Genomic DNA, 21,470 nt, shown 5'->3' on the forward strand with positions numbered 1-21,470 from the left:
AAATTTTATATTTGCATCATGCTTAATAAGTTACAGAAGGTTTTTTGTTATTGTTTTGGTTTTTTTGAGACAGGGTCTCACTGTCATCCAGGATAAAGTACAGAAGCACGATCATAGCTCACTGCAGCCTTGACCTCCTGGGCTCAAGTGATTCTCCTGCCTCAGCCTCCCGAGAAGCTGGGACTACAAGCGTGCATCACCATGCCCAGCTAATTTTTTAAATTTTTTGCAGAAATGAAGTCTCACTATGTCTCACTATGTTTCCCAGGCTGGTCTTGAACTCCTGAGCTCAAGCGATCTTCCTGCTTTGGCTTCCCAAAGTGTTGGGATTATAGGCATGAGCATCTGGCCTACAGAAGTATTTGACATTCATTTTCCTTTTGGAACCAAGAAGAAAAATTCAAGAACCCGAAACAACTAAAACCGGAACAACCCAATGGCAAAAAAAAAAACAAGACAAAACTAAGCTAACAAAATGATGAAAAAAATACTAGCTGGCTAGGATCTTGTAATTTATATATTAAAACAATAATTTAATTTGTTTCTTGTTAGCCACTTGGCTGCAGTGCTGTCTAAAAAACCTCAGGCTTGCTCTTCTATGATTCGTTAGGACATGAGGCCTGGTAAAGAAACCACATTGAGGTCTCATTTAACATGAGTCTACACTATTTTTCTCTGCATTAAGATCATGAAAATACCATTAAATCTTAAGCTAATGTGCACTGATTAAAATGAATATTTTAATGATACACAACAAGAACTAGTTATTTATTTATTTTTGTTCAAACAAATGTTTTATGCATCTTGTAATTTTTTTAAGAGACAGGGTCTTGCTATGTTGCCCACGCTGGAGTGTGGCGGCTATAAAAACACACTATTAATCCCAGCACTTTGGGAGGCCGAGACAGGCGGATCACGAGGTCAGGAGATCGAGACCATCCTGGCTAACACGATGAAACCCCGTCTCTGCTAAAAAATACAAAAAACTAGCTGGGCGAGGTGGTGGGCGTCTGTAGTCCCAGCTACTTGGGAGGCTGAGGCAGGAGAATGGCGTGAACCCGGGAGGTGGAGCTTGCAGTGAGCTGAGATCTGGCCACTGCACTCCAGCCTGCAAGACTCCATCTCAAAAAAAAAAAAAAACACACACACACTATTGCACACAGGTGCAATAAAAACACACTACGACCTCAAACTCTCGGGCTCAAGCAATCCTCCTGCCCCAGCCTCCCAAGTAGCTGGGACTACAGGTGTTCACCACTGCAACCAGCTTTTGTAATTTGTCCCCCTGGTCAAAAATGGTCAAAAGTTAGACAAGTATCTTAAACTGGATCAAGCATAGTTGAATTATTTTTTTTTCCCTACCAAGTCTACAATTGTTATAACTTGTAATTGTTGAATTCATTAGAGATCCCCAGAAATGGAGTCATACTATGAGTGAAATCATAAGGTTGGATTGGAAGGTTCCTCTTCAATGGGTTTTCTATTGTCCTAGAAAAGCAAGACAAAACTAAGCTAACAAAATGATGAACATAATATTGGCTAGCTAGGATCTTGCAACTGTAAAGATGGGGACCCTGTGAGGCTTTACATGAAATTCTGGGTGGGAAGAAAATAATTCTGTTTGATCATACTTACTAAACACTCTTGATATCATTGCCGTCTTAGTCATCAATCATTCAAATAATGGCACAAGTGCATTTTTTACATTCACATATTTGCTTAACTATTTAAAAACTGCTGTGCAATTGCCCAGTAATAGACACATTTTACAAAAATTGGGAGAAAAATGCTGTAACAATAGCAACTAAGGATGTAATCCTATGTAACAAAATGACAAAACTTAAAAATACAAATTAATCAGTGTTAGAGGTTTAATTCACAAAAAGTATTTATCTTGGAGTTCTTTAAATAATAATTTCCATATGTGGTTAAGTGTCTGGATGCCAATCGTTCACTTATGATTAAGGGTGGAACACTTGAGATGGTGCCAGAAAACCATCAAAGTGCCATCAACCACAGCCAAACTCAAATCCATTAGAAAAAAAGCCAAAGTATCTCAACGTATACCTTTTACTATCAGGTAATAGGCAGTCATATTCCATTTCTAGTAAATTCAGCTTTTAAAGAAATTTAAAATGTGACAATTTAGTTACATTTATTGAATAAAGTTAACAAATGGTATCTCTTGAAAGTGAGAGCTCTAGGGACTTAAAAAAAACAAAACTAAAATTTCCTCACTTTATTAGCACAGATAATTATGACCCTTACTTATCAAGCATAAGTCAATTAAACAACTCAGTATTTCACCAAATTAAAAATAAGAATTATACCAGAAATTTGAGGCTAGGCACAGTGGCTCACACCTGTAATCCCAGCACTTCGGGAGGTTGGGGCAGGCAGATCATTTGAGACCACAAGTTTGAGACCAGCCTGGCAATATGTGAAACCCAGTCTCTACTAAAAATATACAAATTAGCTGGGTGTGGTGGCACACACCTGTAGTCCCAGCTATCTGGGAGGCCGAGACACAAGAGGCGCTTGAACCCGGAGGCAGAGGTTGCAGTGAGCCAAGATGGCACCACTGCACTCCAGCCTGGACAACAGAGTAAAACCCTGTCTCAAAAACACAAACAAAAAAAGAATTCTTATATGAGAAATTTGAAACCTGAAGGAAAAAAGACAACATAACTAACCTTGCTCAAGTAGTTCTCCACGCTATTATTTGAAGTCCGTGGATTTGAGGAAGAGATCACTAAATTTTCTCTTGGAATAAGTTTTCTGTTGTGATCTAAACTGTTACTAAGATTTCCAACACAAGGTGGCTCCATGACTGGCCTGGTAGTGAGAGTGGTGAACAAAGATCTGCTCTGCTGTTTTTCCACAAGAAGTTTGGTGCTGACCTCTGCTAGCCTCTCATTAGTTCTGTGAAGATTGCAGAAGACATATGCTTAATATTTTACTTTCCCCTAAATGATTCCTAGGAGACTTGCATTTTTTAAAAAGTTACCATAAGAGTAAATGAAATTTCCCACTGACCAGTATTTTAATACTGAAAAACGTGTCAGAGCATGCCTACTGTATGCAATTATAATTTTTAGACTGTTCTAAAGAAGTGCATATGTTTCTAGGGTAGTTTCCAACAAACAAGTAATTCAAGCAAAGTAGGGAAGGGAAGAGAATGGCTACCAATGATGTATGGCTTCACAGGTTAACACCTGCTGCCTTCAGGAACGCTCCACAGGTAAGATTCCTGAGGATGTCATTAGAAATACTTGTCTTTAAAGAGTAAATATGTGAGATGATAAATATGTTAATTTGCTTGACTATAATAACCATTTCACTATGTACAAACATATCAAAAACATCATTTTGATACAATTAACAGAACTAAGAACAAAGGAAAAAGCCCAGCTAAAAATACTTGTATTTAGTAAACCAGTTTAGAGATTTAAAAAAAAAATCCTCAAGACATGTGCAAGCATTTGCTTTCACCACCCTTTTACATTTATTTCACCCATTATCTGGAAAAATATTAGGCATCTGGCACCAAGGAATAATTCAGAGCAAAAAATTCTAGGGGAAAAGAAGATAGCTGAGTTGGTGATCAAAAAGAACTAAAGAGCCTCAAAGGCAGTTAGCTCCTAACATTGTTCCCAAGGCATCAGAGGTGGGGCCTGACCTGTTTTCCACACACTCCCTCAGGCCGACCAAGGTGTTATTTTTAACCACTTTATGAATTATACTTCCCTTCATCCCTACGTTAATCATATTTCACTAGCATACCTTTAAGTAGTAGAAAAACTACACAGGATAGTTTGTCTCACAGCGCCCTCTAGTGATAACACCAGATACCACAATCAAGGAAAGTTCATTTATGGAGTGCCAGAATGTGCAGAGTAGTAGTGATACTTGACCCTTCTGGTTTAAGTTGTAATTTTCCAAAAAACAGCCCAACTCATTAATAATTACATTTATGGCAGTGCTGATAAACAATTTGATGACAATGTCAATGTCTAAATTAACAGAGTTTCAAAAGCACATAGCTGAAAGACATAGATCTAGTTAACTACATAAGAATATTAACGGAAAAGCCATAAAAAAAAAACAAAAAACAAAAAACACAAAACCGAGGAAAGACATAAACTGTCCTGGACTCACATTTTAAAGGTAAGTTAATTTACTAACATTTTCCAAAATTATATTACCTAGTTAGCTTTCACTTCCCATTAATCTCATGAACCTATCTCACTAAGAATTACGCTTTCAAGGCAAATGAATGAGCTTAATTTATTTCCTATTCTATATTTTGACTTACTTGTTTAGTTTATTTGACAAGGACTTTCTAACTTTTAATTCGTCTAGATAGAGTTGCTTATATTTTTCCAGTTCGGTTTTATTAAAGTCTTCTTGAGAAGTTTTTATTTTGGAGAGTTCAGATTCCAGATCTTTAATTCTGAGTTCCATCTGACTTTTCATTGAAGCAAAATTATTCTCTCTTAACTGCTCTAAGTTTTCTTGAGATGCTGCTTGTGCCTAAAACAAATTAAAAGCATGTGTTTTTAAAATATATTAAAAATATGTAACCTGAGTAAGACCATGGCCACCTACTCGGTGTCTAAGGGCTGTTTTGTTTTTAACCCAAACTCCAAAAGGGAAGATTTCTGTGTCAACAGGCATTGGTCAAAGAGATAAGAGGACACTCCAGGGCTCTAACTGAAACGGGAATCCAAATACACCTTCCAAAGAAATGAAAGTGAGTTTCTACTAGAGAAGCATTTTCATCTTTGATGAAGTAATCAAAACAATAAAGGCTGACTGGCAACCCAGATGTCTAACGATGTTATATGGAAAATAAAAAATAACTGGTAACATAAGGAAAACCTAAGAAAGAAAATGACTACAAATGTGTAGGTATTTTCAAATGAAAATCATATAAAAATTATTTTTGTGTTAAAATATATTCATGGGAGACTTGAATATGCTTAAAAATTTTGATGTGATATTCCATATTATGAATATACTTGGCAAAGTAAATTAAAGCAATCATCTGTATGGAAGATATAGGAACTTAGAGCTTCTTAGGAATAAATGCTGTGCACATCAATACATGTTGAGAAAAAAGCCCAAGGTCTTGGATCTCTTACAGTAATTCTACCTGCTGGAGCATAAGGTTATGGAATCACCTGGACTACAAGTAAAGGAACGTGGAGTGTGATCCTGAGCCTGACTAGCTCTATGGCTTGGGGCCTGCTGTTTAACCTTTCCCTAGGTCTCTTCATCTGTAAAATGCGAAACTATACTGGCTTATCACTAAGATTTCTCCCTATTCTCATTCCATGCTAAGAGCTAACACGTAGAGCTTTGTAAGACTATCGTAAATACCATGTGAAGAAACCTGTGTTATCATGGATACCACCACCTTGGCCTTGTAGATTGTGTTCCAAGACTCCTATCTCTCAGGAGACTGAGGGAAGGGAAAAAGCTGAGAATGAGTAGCGAAGACTTTCTATTCTCACAACGGCTACATATTTTCCAGTGGCCCAGATTTGCTCTCTGTTAATCTTCAAATGCTTTCTACCAGTTTGCACCCTCCATCCTCTCTCATAAGCACAGGGGTCCTGCACAGTTCTCAATCGCTCTTTATCCCAACTAAAACAAATTTGTTCAATTATTGAGTTTTAATGACTCACAGACACACAAACTCATGTTATTAAGGAAGTAGATTTTTATCACTCACTCAGACACACACACTCACGCACTCATATACCCATGTGGGTAAGAGAGGAAAGACATTTCTTTGGCTTTGTTTATTTTAGAGACAGGGTCTCAGTCTGTTGCCTATGGTTCAGTTCAGTGGTACAACCATAGCTCACTGCAGCCTTGAAAACTCCTGGGCTTAAATGATCCTCTCACCTCAGCCTCCCAAGTACCTGGGACTACAGCCATGCACCACCACGCCTGGTTAATTATTTTTTTAAATTTTCTGTAGAGACAGGGTCTCACTTTGTTGCCCAGGTTGGTCTTGAACTCCTGGGCTCAAGCGGTTCTCCCGCCTCAGCCCTCAAAGTGCCAGGATTACAGGTGCGAGCTACCATGCCCAGCCTAATTTGTTTGTTTTGTTTTGTATTTGAGATGGAGTCTAGCTCTCACCATCTCACCTCACTGCAACCTCTGCCGCCCAGATTCAAGCAATTCTCCTGCCTCAGTCTCCCAGGTAACTGGGAATACAGGCATGCACCACCACGCCTGGCTAATTACTTTTAAAAAAAATTTTAGAAGATATGGGTTTCCACTATGTTGGCCAGGCTGGTCTCGAACTCCTGACCTCGTGATCCGCCCACCTCGGCTTCCCAAAGTGCTGGGATTACAGGCATAAGCCTCCGTGCCCAGCTTTGTTTTTTTTTTTTTTTTTTTTCAAGGCAAAAGCAACACAAGTTGTCTTAAAGTCCCAGTGGTTTCCTGGAATGAAGTAGGGGGAATTAACTACAAAAGGGCAAGAGAGAACTTTCTGGAAATGTTCTCTGTTGAGAGGGTGGTTATTCAAGTATATACTTGGGTCAAACTGTTAAAATGGTTGTGTTTATTTGTACATTATACCTCAATAAAATTTAATTTATATATAACCTGGGTAATCATTGTGTCTTTTTTTTCCTTTACTTTTGAGTTAGTGATTCAGAGAGTAATTTTAAATATGTGAAAAAACAAGCTTAAGTTTAAAATATTTATCAGCCAGGTTTGGTGGCTCATGCCTGTAATCTCAGCACTTTGGGAGACCTAAGCAGGAGGATCACCTGAAGCCAAGAGTTCGAGACCAGTCTGGGTAACAAAGCGAGACTCTGTTTTTATAAGAATTAAAAATTTAGCTAGGCATCGTGATATGCACCTGTAGTCCCAGCTATCCAGGAGGCTGAGGTATAAACATTTGAATCATTGTTTCATTAGTACTCATGAACTCTGATAATTTAAAGAATAATAAAATTAATTAAAAATTTTAAAAAGTGAACAACGTAATTTAAGAACAATTCAAGAACACGGTATAATTTCTAAATCACAATATTTTGTTTTCCTGATGATTTTGTTTTATGCCAACTGGTCTTAATAGTCAAATAATTCTCTAATGAAAATCATTATTCTAAATCATCAATTAAGTTATAATAATGATGGAAACTCAAATATCTAAAGGGAGAAACAGATGCCATCATCTTTCTAGAAATCTATAGAACAAATTGCTATAAGGGATGTAGAGGAAACACATATAATGTATTTATCCAAAATACAATTTGCAGTGAAATGAATGAAGGCACACTACACATAAACTAACCTGTAAAAATAGATTGACTTCTTTTAATTTTTCTACTATTTCCTGTCTTGCTCTTTCTTCAATCTCCTGTTTATACTGTTTGACTTGACCAAGTTCTACCATATTCCTTTCTATATGACTTCTCAGGTTGATCACTTCTTGTTCCAACTTCTTTTTATTCTTCTGCAGTTTTTCACATTTCTTTTGTATTGTTTTCATAGATAACAACTCCTGTTGAAGAACTTGATTCTTTGTATCCAGATGTAGACATTTTGAACCTGCAGTCTCCAGTTCTGCTGTAAGATCATCAATCTGAAAGAAGACAATAATATAGTGTGATAATGAAGGAAGTAGCCTGAGAACAGCCTAACATAAAACCAAGAACAAATTCTGAAATAAATTCAACTGCAATAAAATGTCACCTGAAACACAAAACATTCTTCAAATGTGAACCCTTAAATTACTCAGAAAATAAACAAAGTCAAAGCCACCAGGAGTCACAAAAATATATTCCTTATTTCCAGCATCTTGGCCACACATTTGCACTTGATCTTCAATTTGTATTTTTCTATGAGTGTTTCGTGTCTTTCCTCCTTACATGGCTCTAAGGCGTAGCAGAAAGTCTCTTACTGCTTCCCCCATAAACATGCCCTATATTTCTAAAGAAGTTTCAGGGAACTCCTATTGAGTTATTTAGGCCTCATAAAAAAATGGCTCCCAGAATAAGAGTGTAATTAATGAATCCTGTAATATAGATTCTAATGCCATAAGCCTTTTCCTGAGCTGCAAATGTTTTATGCTAATTTGGCTTGCATTCCAAGGGGTAATAATTATTGGTGTTAAGGCCACAGAATAAGGAACCTAGAAATAAATTCATATATTTACAGCCAACTGATTTTAAACAAAGGTGCTAAGAACATACATTGGGGAAAGGACATCCTCTTCAACAAATGGTGCTGAGAAAACCGTATATCCACATGCAGAAGAATGAAACTAGGCCCTTATCGAACACTATATACTAAAATCAACTCAAAATGGATTTCAGACATAAAAAAGTAAGACCTTGAAACCATAAAACTACTAGAAGAAGAGATAGGGATAATTGCTTCAGGACACTGGTCTAGGCAAAGATTTTATGGTTATTTTTCAAAAGCACAGCCAAAAAACCAAAAATAGACAAATGAGACAATATTAAACTGAAAAGCTTCTGCACAGCAAAGGAAATAATTAAGAGTGAAGAGACAAGCTATAGAATGGAAGAAGCTATTTACAAACTATTCCAGCGTGGGTGCTCGGGGTGCCTGCCCCAACCAAAGTTCCAGCCAACGGCCACCATCAGCAACCAGACACATTAGTGCACAAACCAGAAGATTCCAGTCCCCCTCTATCTAGAAGTTTTAATTCTTCTAGATAGAGTTGCTTATATTTTTCCAGTTCAGTTTTACTAAAGTCTTCTTGAGAAATTTTTATTTTGGAGAGTTCTGATTCCAGATCTTTAATTCTGAGTTCCATCTGGAGAAAAAACTTTCTCCTCGATAGCTCTTATGTCTTTCTCCTGGTTATCTGCTTAACACTATTTGCCATAAATAAATTAATCTCAACATTTATTAGATTCTACTTTAAATGAGACTAATTTCTCCTGTGTAAGTTATTACGTTTCTTATTGTCTATTTTTGTAACATACATTTTTTTTCTGCTTATTGCTTCCTAACAAAGTACCCAAAATTTATGGCTTAAAACGTTTATTCTGTTCAGGAACCTGTGGTTTGGGAAAATCTTGGCTAGGACAGCTTGTCTCTGTTCCCCTCAGGTTCCCTGGACACAGCTCAAAGCCTGGGGGACTGGAACTCCAAGGCTGCCTTTGGGTCCCGAGCTTCCTCCCAAGATCGGGCTTGGTTCCAAGGGCAAGGAATCTGAGATAGGAGGCCTCTTCTAACCTAATGCCTAAGTCACATGTTGTCACCTTTACCACATTCTATTCATTAGAAATGAGTCACTGAGGTTGGCCCATGTTCTGGTTTATCATGGGATGAATATTTTTTCCTTTTTAGTTGACACATAACATTATATGTATTTATGGCTACAGAGATATTTTAATAGATGTATACAATGTATAAGCGGACTAGTATATCTATCACTTCAAACATTTATCATTTCTTTGTCTTGTGAAAATTCAAAATCCTTTTTAGCTTTTTGAAAAAACACAATAAATATATTTAACTGTATTTGCCCTGTGGTGCTATAGAACACCAGAACGCATTCTTCCTAGCTAGCTCTAATTTGGTAGCCATCACCCAACACCTCCTCCCTTCCCCACCCCTTTGCCCACCTCTCCTCCCTCTTGCTTTTCCCAGCCTCTAATACTCACAGTTCTACTCTCTACTTCCATGAGCTCAGTTTTCTTTTTAGCACTTGCATATGAGTGAGAAACTCAGATATTTATCTTCCTTGCCTGACCTATTTCACTTAACATAATGTTACTGACATGATTTCATTCTTTTTTTTTATGGCTGAATAGTATTCCATTGTGTATATACACTACATCGTTTTTTGTTTTTTTTTTGAGACAGATTTTCACTCTTGTCGCCCAGGCTGGAGTGCAATGGCGCAATCTTGGCTCACTGCAACCTCCGTCTCTTGGGTTCAAGCAATTCTCCTGCTTCAGTCTCCCAAGTAGCTGGGACTACAGGCGTATGCCACTACGCCCAGCTAGTTTTTTTGTATTTTTGGTAGAGACGTGGTTTTGCCATTTTGTCAAAGCTTGTCTCGAACTTGTGACTTCAGGTGAGTGGCCCACCTTCCTTCCAAAGTGCTGGAATTACAGGTATGAGCCACCGTGCCCAGCCTCCAAATCTTTTTATTTAAAAAAAAAAAAAATTTCCATTTTTAGATTGAAAGGGTACACATGCAGGCTTGTTACTATACTGCAAGATGCCGAGGTTTGGACTTCTATTGACCCTGTCACCCAGATTCTGAACACACTTCTTGGTACAGATTCTGCATTCTTGGAAACCTCAGTGTCTGTTGTTTTCATCTTTATGTATCTGTATACACCATATTTTTCTTTTCCATTGTCTATGGACATTTAGGTTGATTCCACATCTTAGCTACTGTGATTAGTACTGCAATCAACATGGGAATGCAGATATCCCTCTGATATGCTGATTTCCTTTTTCCTGGATAAATACCTGATAGTAGAATGACTACATCATATGGCAGCTTTATTTTTAGTTTTTTGAAAAAACTCCACATTGTTTTTTATAATGGCTGTACTACTTTACATTCCCACCAACAATGTCTAAGAGTTCCCTGTTCTCTGCAGCCCTGCTAGCATTCGTTATTTTTTGTCTTTTGATAGTAGCGATTCTAACTGGAATAAGATCGTATCACTTGGTGGTTTTGATTGTGCACTTCCCTGATGATTAGTGATGTTGAGTATTTTTTCCATATACCTTTTGGCCATTCGTGTGTCTTCCTATGAGAAATGTCTGTTTCAGATTTTTTGCCTACTTTTGAATTAGATTATTTATTCTTTTTGCTGTCAAGTTGAGTTCCTTGTATATTCTGGATATTAGTCCCTTGTCAGATGAATAGTTTATTTTTTTGACTTTTTAAAATAATAGCCTTCCTGGCAAGTATGAGATGGTATCTTGTTGAGGTTTTGATTTGCATTTCTCTAATGATCAATGACGTTGAGCTTTTTATCATGTTTGTTTGGCTGCATGTATGTCTTCTTTTGAGAAGTGTCCATTCATGTCCTTTGCCCACTTTTTAATGGGGTTGTTTTTTCCTTGTAAATTTGTGTAAGTTCCTTACAGATGCCGGATATAAGACCTCTGTCAGATGCATAGTTTGCAAAAATTTTCTCCCATTCTGTAGGTTGTCTGTTTACTCTGCTGATACTTCCTTTGCTCTGTAGAAACTCTTTAGTTTAATTAGATTCTGTCAATTTTTGCTTCTGTTGCAATTGCTTTTGGTGTCTTGGCCATGAAATCTTTGCCTGTTCCTATGTCCAGAGCTAGAAGCCATTATCCTTAGTAAACTAGCACATGAAGAGAAAACCAAATATTGCAAGTTCTCACTACTAAGTGGGAGCTAAATGATTACAACACATGGATACATGGAGGGGAACAACAGACACTGGGGCCTCCTAGAGGATGGAGGATGAGAGAAGGGAGAGGAATCAGGAAAAATAACTAATGGGCACTAGGCTTAATACCTGGGTGACAAAATAATCTATACAACAAACTCCCGAAACAAAAGTTTAACTATATAACAAACCTGCCCATGTACCCCTGAACTTAAAAAAAAAAAAGTTTTCTTTGTTAGTATCAAGTCCCTAAAGTTAAAAAAAAAATCTTTATTTCACTGTTCAAAGTATTGAGAAGTCTATATTTCCCAAAATTAAGTGATTTTTTTGGTCCCAAAACTTATTAAAAATTACCTTATGTTTTAGCTTATTAATCTGAATATCCATTTCAAATTGACTAGATTTTAAATCTCCATGAAAACTAAGTTCTCCATTTTCATATTCATTTAACTTCTTTCTTGTCATTTTTAAGAGGTTCTTAAATCTGCAGGAAGGTACAAAATGAGTAACTCAAGTTTTAAAAAGGCAAACATTTAATAATTATTTAAACAGATATGTTTTAGCATATAAGAGACAGAAATGTATAAATCATGATTCTCTCGTTTATTTCAATCTGACATAGTTTGAAAACACTCTAATGAAATTATAATCTTAGGTAAATAATGTGAAGAAAAATTATATGACATATATGGCAGATTAAGAGCTAATATTGTAATCACATCGAGTTTTTGTAAATTATTCCTATCCATTTTAATGTTAATATAAAACATTAACCTGTCATCAAATATTAGCTATAACCCAGAGATCAGCGTCCAAGGTGAAGATGAAAAACATACTCAGGCTGAACTCAGTGGCTCATGCCTAAAATCCCAGCACTTTGGGATGCCGCGCCAGGCGGATCACTTGAGCTCAGGAGTTCAAGACCATCCTGGCCAAGATGGTGAAACCTCGTCTCTACTGAAAATACAAAAATTAGCTGTGCTTGGTGTTGCATGTCTACAATCCCAGCTACTCAAGAAGCTGAGCCAGGAGAATTGCTTGAACCCAGGAGGTGGAGGTTGCAGTGAGCTGCGACTGCACCACTGCACTCCAGCCTGGGCAACAGAGAGACTCCCGAAAAAAGAAAAGCAAAGCATATACATACTTATACATAAATGGTTGGAAAAGACATAAAAATACATTTGATATCCACTGACCACAGTTTATAAGAATAAAAGTACAAATGAAAGTACAAATAAAAAACATCAAGATCATTCAAAGTAGACAAGAGACAGGAAAGAAAACATCTTTGATGTCTGAGTTAAGGGGAAAAGGAAACAGAGTTTTAGAAGAAAGGAAATGAGCAGAGAGAGCATGTCAGAAGAGATCTAGAAATCTTTACTAGCACAATGCTAACAAAGTAAAAGGGATGCAAAACCATGTCAGAGAAAGACAATGAGAGAAAAATAGTAATTAGAATCGAACAAACGTAAGTACTCAGCAAATAAATAGAAAAGCAGCCTTGTTGGGGCTTCCAAGACAACGGGTAACATTCCATTTTTAAATCTGGATAGTAAAAACATGATTGTTCATTTTACTCTTAAATCATACATAGATTTGTATATGTATGAGGCATATGTGTTTTAAAACAAACAGAAGTTTAATAACATGTATACCTCAGGTAAACATGGGAGCTATCCATGCGAAATTTCCATGAGTAAATTTCCATGATATATTTTATAACTACACAGACACATAAAAGAGGCAGAAAGAAAGCATAAGCTAAATCAAGATAATTTTTGATGTGATACAGATAGGTTTTCAGATATTAAAAGATCTGAATATCTTTGGACACTACCAAAGAGAGAAAAATTACCAAAGAGAATGAAAATATCTTCAGAAATAAAAGATCGAAGTAAAAGATGAAGAGAGAAGTTGACATTATATGCCAAAGGCATTGTTACTATTTTCAAAATCACTGAAGAATAAGTGTAATATTTAGGCATTCAAAAAGTTTCAGATTGTGCTGCAACTTTCTAAAACAATTTTAAAAGAGAATAATTTCATTAAGAAAAAGTAGATATTAAATGAATTTGTATCTAGTTTTGAATAAAGTAAAATTATAGTTAAATCAATTAAATGGTTAAAATGATCTGAAATACTAAAATCTTACCCAGTTATCTCTCTTTCTAATTCAACATTTTTCTTCATTTCCTGATCCAAATTACATTCCAGAGACTGTTTTAATTCCATAAGTTTCTTTAATTGTTCCTTTTCATCTTCAGACTTTGAAACAAAATATTTTCAATTATTTTTAAAACTCTAGAAACACTTTTGTTCTTAAAACTATTATTTCTCATGAGTTCATGAGTTCATGAGTAACATATGTTTAGGGAGGTTTATAAAACACAGTTTATAAACTGTTTATCAGTTTATAAACCTGATACCAATAAGAACAGATTTCAAAAACGACTTTTCTTAAAACAGCTCATATTTCTTTTCTGGAACTTAAATTACCAAATTTATTTGTTAAAAATAGAAGTTTTTACACATAAAATACTAAGTGTTAATGAAATTTTTTTAAAAGTTATTTTAGATGTATGTTCTCGTTTCTAAAGTTGCTCTAGAAACATTGTCATCAATAGTTCAAGATATTCCAGTTTTTGTTAAATCAAATCTTACTAAGAAAATTTTTAGAAAACCTTCATCTGGTTCCCATTACATTTTTTATATTCACCAGACTTCAAGATGAGTTATCTCTCATTCTTTATAAACATTCTTCCATGAGTTTCAATTTTTCCTTTTCTATTAACCATTTCTCTTTAAATAAAGTTTGTCTTCTCCACAATAAACAAAAACATAACTTCTGCCTGATTCTTGTGGCATTTTTAATCATCCCGTTTTTCCACTGGACTTTCCTTTTTGTTTGTTTGTTTGTTTGTTTGTAATAGGGTCTCACTCTGTCAACCAAGCTGTAGTGCAATGGTGCAATCATAGTTCACTGCAGCCTCGAACTCCAGGGCTCAAGCAATCCTCCCACCTCAGCCTCCTCAGCAGCTAGGAGAACAGGTGTGCACCACCACACTGGCTGATTTATTTTATATTTTTTAGAGACAGAGTCTTGCTATGCTGCCCAGGCTGGTCTCAATTCCTAGTCTGAAGCAATCCTCCTGCCTCAGTCTCCTAAAGCACTGGGATTACAGGTGTCAGCCACAGTGCTCGCCAGACTCTGTCTCATCTAGAGATCTACTTTTTCATCACTTGTCTTCTTTTATACTAAAATCTAATTTTCAATCTTATAATTCTCATTTTAAAATTCTGAAAATCATCAAGGCCCTATTTTTTAATCTTTAATCTGCTTTGCTTCTCAGTAGCAACTACTAACAGTGACCATACCCTCTCCCAGACTGCTCTGACCCCACTTCATTTCTAAATGCAGCCACCCCTCATGCTGAGTTCTGTCCTCTTCCATTTCTCTTCTAAATTCTCTAAGAGTTCCTTAAATCTCAAGGCTTCATCCCAGATTCCCTCATCTAGATTTCCATCCCACACCTCTTTCCTGAGGTCTCTTCCTTCTAGTTCACTTCCATAAACAATTAATATTCTCAACCACACACCCATAAACCATTACTTGGTGCAGATTCCTTTTGTAGATAGCTAATTTTGTACATTTTATGTTGATTCTTACTGGTGTTATTTTGAGTATAGTGTTATTTTCTCATCTTGGGTGGGCACACTCACCCTTAGGATGTCGACCAGCATACTTTGTCTTTGTTTTTCTTTTATAATGCAAAACTTTTCCACAAGGGACAGATTATTGATTGTTTGCCTCTGCTTTCTTTTGAATAATTCCCTCTTCCATAAAGACATGAGATGAGAACCTTCTGGAAAAGTTAGGGGCTATTGATGAGTTGGATGAAAGCTGTCTCTATTAAATTTTTGATTCACAGTGTACACTTCAAAGTGTACTAATAATATGCCATATTCCTTACTCATTTCTATGGGAATCTACAGAAAATCCTGCATTATTTTTGAATACGCTTAGCAGGTTTTGAGTACTTTTACTAAATTTTCCATTTCTGAGACATTGATATATTCATGGACGACACCCATATAAGGGGATGTCCCCCCCATACTCTCATTCACAGGAGACTTCATATCAATATATTGCCATGTCACTTGTGTGAAAAGGATGCCAATAAAGTAGGACTAACACATGAAATCTAGAAAAAAAACTTGTCGATGTTTCTTCTGATAGATATATCTGTATACGAGAGTCGCATAAATCTTCCTATTGTGACTTCAAGAAACTCATTAGTAGAAGCATCAACCTCATTGCTCCACTTTAGTATTCACAATGCAACCTTCTGATCTTCATTTCTACACAGGAAAGCATGAATGACCAGAGAATCCTGTTCTGCTTGTTAAACATCAAGCAGAACATCAATAAATACATCATTAAATTGGTACATCAATAAATTGGTATTGTGGATTACACAGCCAACTTTTCTGAGACTAGACTGTTTCGGTTTTTTAGGTTTTTTTTTTTTTTTTTTTTTTTTTTTTTTTTTTTTTTTTTGAGACGGAGTCTCGCTCTGTCACCCAGGCTGGAGCGCAATGGCGCAATCTCGGCTCACTGTAACCTCCACCTCCTGGGTTCAAGCAATTCTCCTGCCTCAGCCTCCCGAGTAGCTGGGATTACAGGCACCTGCCACCATGCCTGGCATGAGTAAGGAATATGGCAAATATTTGCATTTACAGTAGAGATAGGGTTTTGCCATGTTGGCCAGGCTGGTCTCAAACTCCTAACCTCAGGTGATCCACCCCGTCTCAGCCTCCCAAAGTGCTGGAATTACAAGCATGAGCCACTGCGCCCGGCAGGGACTGTTAAGGTTTTGAAAGATTGATGAACACAGATAAATGGGAAAAAAAGTTTCTGAATCTGCAGTGCTAGGAGCACTGTGTTATTCTGTGATGTCTTGTTGGAGCAGCCATTTCTACTTTTTCACAGGTTTCTCTTTTTTAAAATCCAAAGAGAAAAACACATTACTTTGGGGAAAAAAATGCTTGTATAATGACCTAGTATCCATTCTTGATGAGGAATACAAATTTAGATTATAAAAGAAATTCAAATTGTAGATCAAATCATTACTCAAATTTCTTAAAATTTCAAAAGACATTATAAGCATTAGCAGGGACTCACAATTGTACACCAATGTCCATAGCAGCATTATTCACAATAAGCAAAAGACAGAAATAATCCAAATGTCCATCAATGGATGAATGAACAAACAAAATGTACATAAAAAACACTGTTTTTAGCCTATCACAATCTTTTATATTAAAAATCTTACTACCAAATTCATTCATGTTATAAATTCAGTCAACTTCTATAACGTTAAGACTTGTACTACTAGTAGCAAGCAGTATTACCATGAATACAATAAATACTTTCATCAATGAAGATTATCATATTATCTAAAATATTCTTACATACAGATAGTCCCCAACTTACAACAGTCCAACTTATGGTTTTTCGACTATAAGAGTGTGTGAAACCACTACAATTTGGATTGACTTACCAGGGGTCAACTTATTAATATATTTTGACTTTACAATGGTGTGAAACCATCACAATTTCAACAAACTTCAAATTTTGAATTTTGATCTTTTCCCTGGCTAGCAATATGTGGTATATGAGATATTCAATACTTTATTATAAGATAGACTGTGTATTAGATGATTTTGTCAAACTGTAGGCTAATGTACGTGTTCAGAGCAGGTTTAAGGCTAAGCTATCATGTTTGGTAGGTGTATTAAATTTCATCTTATAATATTTTCAACTTATAATGTGTTTATGAGGATGTAACCCCATCTATCAGTTGAGGAACATCTGAAAATCTGAAATTCAAAATGTTCCAAACTCTGAAACTCTGAGTGTGGACAGGATGCCACAAATGGAAAATTCCATACCTAACCTCATGTGACATATCACAGTGAAAACATGGTCAAAACTTTGTTTCATGCATAACATTATTTTAAAAATATTACATAAAATTAACTTCAGGCTACATATATAAGGTATATATGAAACACAAATGAATTTCATGTTTAGATTTGGGTCCTGTCTCCAAGATATCTCATTATGTACATACAAATATTCCAAAATAAAAAAAAAAATCCAAAATGTGAAATACTTCTAGTCTCAAGTACTTTAAATAAGGGATACTCCACTTCTCTTACTAAAGCAATAAAATTCCTTTTCACTATGACAGAAATTAAGAGGTTGACTTACCAAATTTGCATTTAACAGGTTTTTCTGAAGCTCCTCAATTTTGTCCATTTGCTTTTTGATTGTAACTTTTAACTTGGCATTATCTTTTTCAAGCCTGCAATGTATATTTTAGAATAATTATTCTCACAGATAAATTTTTAAAATACTGTGTAATTTCTTAGCAAACACCTGAAGGCATAATTACATAAATGCTTAAAGATTTCAAAAGTAGGTGATTCGGCAACTATCATTTTTCTAGTTGTGGTTTGTGGATAATGCACAAAATTCTAGGATAATATTTAAAAAGTGCATTTCAAAATTGCTTAATGCTGAAATTTTTCCTTGACTTCACACAGATGTACCTATGATCATAGCTGATACAATTCTCATACTACACTGCTTATTTGCTCTATAAATAACTGCTTATTTGCTCTATAAATAATCACGTTTTTCTGTGTGTTGCTTTAAATTTTACTTTTGCTTGTGATCTTGCATCTTCTCAGCACATCTGACAGCTTCTGTATGTCGATCCTGTGCTTCTTGCAACTAAAACAAAGAATAAAAAAAAAAAAACACTTTACTAATAATCTAGTAAAATAATCTACTAAATAATAATCTACTAAAATCTGCCCACCACCTCTTTTTGTAACTAAACTGTATTGGAACACAGTCACACTCCTTTAATATGCATAGTTTATGGCTACTTTTGTGCTGTGGCTGTAGAGCTGATTTGCTGTAGCAGGTATCCATGGCTCCCAAAGTCTAAAATAATACTATCTGGCCCTTTACAGAAAAGTTTATCAACCTGCGTTCTACAACTAAAACACATTATTCTTGTTTTCAAACTATATTTTATCAGATAAATACTCAAATTTACAAACTTGGTAAAATGGAGAAAGACAGGAAATTACCTTATGGTAAGCATCTATATTTTTGCATTCCAAGCACCACCACGTCAACTAGAATTTTAATATTTATAGATGTGAATGACCATGGCGATGCCAGTGATTATAAAAATTAACATGATGACATGTTAGTTGACAACTAGATGTTTCATGAAATTGAGAGGCAGTATCCACACAGAAGCTGGAATAGCTGGGTGGGAATCCCAGCTCCACCAGTTACCAGCTGTGTGACCTTGAGCAAATTAATGCTCAGTGTCTCAGTTTCTTCATCGGTAAAATAGAAATGGTGACAGTAATAGTATCTATTTCACTGGGATGGTAAGCTGTGTGACCTTGAGCAAATTAATGCTCAGTGTCTCAGTTTCCTCATCGGTAAAATAGAAATGGTGACAGTAATAGTATCTATTTCACTGGGATGGTAAGATGATTCAGTCAAAGAATATGCACATAAAGTACTTAGATGAGTACATGGCATATAGTGAGCTATATATGATATTTGCTGTTTTTGTGATTTTTACTGTATTTTGTGTTCTAATAAAATTGTATATTTTAGGCAGCTGGCATGCCAATGGAAGTGGTCTCCTATAGCTACACTGAATCATTCTTCACACCACTGGAAGTGAAAGCAAATGAGGAGCATGAGGCCCAGAATACACCCCTAGTGCTTCACAGAACTTTCGTCAATTTCACTAGCCAACAGTACTTTAAACAATTATAGATTACTTTGTCTCTGCTCTCCTCAGTGGGCGATGACCACAATGTAAACAGCACCTCCTGGAATGAGTAGTACATAACTTACATGGCCATCAGAGCACTGGACTAAAAACACTGGACTCTACTGCAGAACAAGGTTCCTAAATCAAGTCATTCCCAACAAGTATCTGTGCTGAGCTGCTTTAGCAAGCACTCTGATGAGCTTAAGGCTAAGGTTATGTCACATGGCATATCAGAAAAGCTGCAGCCAGAGCTCTTTGGGTGGTAAAGTGGTATGAATCTATGAATCCCAGCTCTGGCTACATAATAAAGAAATGTAAATTTAGATTTTTTTTATAGTGAGAAAAACATGAACATTTGATTGAATAACTTTCCTTTATTAGATTAAGTGGTTTTCAGTTATATTTAATTACTTAAAATATATTTAGAATAACCACCTATGTTAGTCATGGGCTTGTAAAAAAATAAAATAATAAAAATAGAATAAAAGCTTTATTATATCAACATCTCAAAAAAGAAATTCTTAGTATAATATAAAGTAATTTTAACCTAACAATTGCTAAGCTAAAATATTTTCAATTTATACAAGGATACGTGACAGGCATATCAGATATTATTCACCTCGCAGGCAAATTTATAATTAGATGAGTTTCTCTCTCATGAAAAAAATAAAATTGAAGTCAAATTAAGGGCAAATTGTTCTACACAGACTAGATAAAAAATGCTAAAATGTGAAGTCAATGAGAGCCAGAACGGTCAGAGAAAGCTTCCCAAAGGAGGGGGAATTGTGTGCCAGGTCTGAAGGAATGAGGCTAGACGAATACAAACTGCAAAGACAGGAAGAACAGCAGAAGTAAAGCAGGGAGATGGTGAAAGCAGCCCGAATAACCCTGAGGATAAAATCCAGTGGCAGGAGAATAAAAACATGTCTTATAAATGAATGTTCATCGCAGCATTATTTACAGTAGCCAAAAGGTGCAAACTAGAGGCCCATCCACTGATGAATGGATAACTGGTATAGCCATACAATAGAATATTATTCGACAATAAAAAGAAATGAAGTACTGATATGTGCTACAACACAGATGAACCCCAGAAACATGCTAAGTAAAAGAAGCCACTCATAAAAGACTGCATATTGTATGACTCTATTTATATGAAATGTTCAGAACAGACAAATTTAAGGAGACAAAAAGTAGATGGTGATTGCCTAGGACTGGAGAAGGTGGAGGGACACGGACGGGGATGGTAGTGATGGCTAAGGGATGTGGGGTTTCTTTTCAGAGTGATAACAATGTTCTAAAATTGACTGTGGTGATGGTTACACAACTCTGTAAATAATCTAAGAGACTGCATTTTACACCTTAAATGAGTGAACTGTATGGTATGCAAATTATATCTCAATGTTGTTTTTTAAAAATCCAAAAGAGGGATCTAGATAATTTTCTTAATTCTCTACTTTAGATATACATACTATACATAATCTAAATACTTCTATGTTTTTATAATATATTTTAAATGAAAGGAAAATGAAGGAAATGCCTATTTTAAATAGTTTATTAAAATATTTGTATTTTGGAGAAAAGTTAATGGCCTTTCTGTACAAATTAATTTGAAATCCATAAAATAAATCAACACAGATTCTGTATCCATTCACAAAAGTGAAAATAAGAAATAAGACAATTTTCTGGAACATTCCATTAAACATTATCCTCTAACTTAATCTGGTTTGCTTCACCATGACAATAGAAAAATCACTATAAAATACTGTTTAACAGGAAAAAAACTCTCTCAACTTCCATGAGGAATGATGTATAATTCTCAACTTTCGTAAGGGTAAATATTATTTTTTTAAATGTGTAATTATAAGAAAAAATGGCAGAATGAAAGTCAGAGTTTAATAAACAAGATAGGTGCGGTGGCTCACATCTGTAATCCCAGCACTTGGGAGGCTCAGGCAGGTGGAACACGTGTGGTCAGGAATTCGAGACCAGCCTGGCCAACATGGTGAAACCGTGTCTCTATTAAAAATACAAAAATTAGGCCAGGCGTGGTGGCTCACTCCTGTAATCCCAGCACTTTGGGAGGCCGAGGAGGGTGGATCACCTGAGGTTAGGAGTTTGAGATCAACCTGGCCAACATCGCAAAACCCTATCTCTACTGTAAATACAAAAATTAGCCAGGCCTAGTGGTGGGCGCCTATAATCC

General features: G+C 35.9%; 1 protein-coding gene across 2 annotated transcripts in view; it reads right to left on the reverse strand.

Moving 5' to 3' along the window:
* The window catches only part of ANKRD26 (ankyrin repeat domain 26), a 100,512-nt gene that overhangs the window by 6,433 nt on the left and 72,609 nt on the right, over positions 1 to 21,470 (reverse strand). For both annotated transcript variants that reach the window (XM_011969107.1, XM_011969106.1), the window contains exons 26-32: positions 18,119 to 18,189; positions 17,665 to 17,758; positions 13,543 to 13,655; positions 11,745 to 11,874; positions 7,322 to 7,612; positions 4,316 to 4,533; positions 2,694 to 2,922 (exon numbers count right to left, since the gene is read on the reverse strand). In XM_011969107.1, the coding sequence (XP_011824497.1) occupies positions 2,694 to 2,922; positions 4,316 to 4,533; positions 7,322 to 7,612; positions 11,745 to 11,874; positions 13,543 to 13,655; positions 17,665 to 17,758; positions 18,119 to 18,189 (1,146 nt within the window). The remainder of the gene's footprint in view (positions 1 to 2,693; positions 2,923 to 4,315; positions 4,534 to 7,321; positions 7,613 to 11,744; positions 11,875 to 13,542; positions 13,656 to 17,664; positions 17,759 to 18,118; positions 18,190 to 21,470) is intronic.

The sequence above is a fragment of the Mandrillus leucophaeus genome, unplaced genomic scaffold, assembly GCF_000951045.1.
Source record: "Mandrillus leucophaeus isolate KB7577 unplaced genomic scaffold, Mleu.le_1.0 Scaffold872, whole genome shotgun sequence".
Classification (NCBI taxonomy): domain Eukaryota; kingdom Metazoa; phylum Chordata; class Mammalia; order Primates; family Cercopithecidae; genus Mandrillus; species Mandrillus leucophaeus.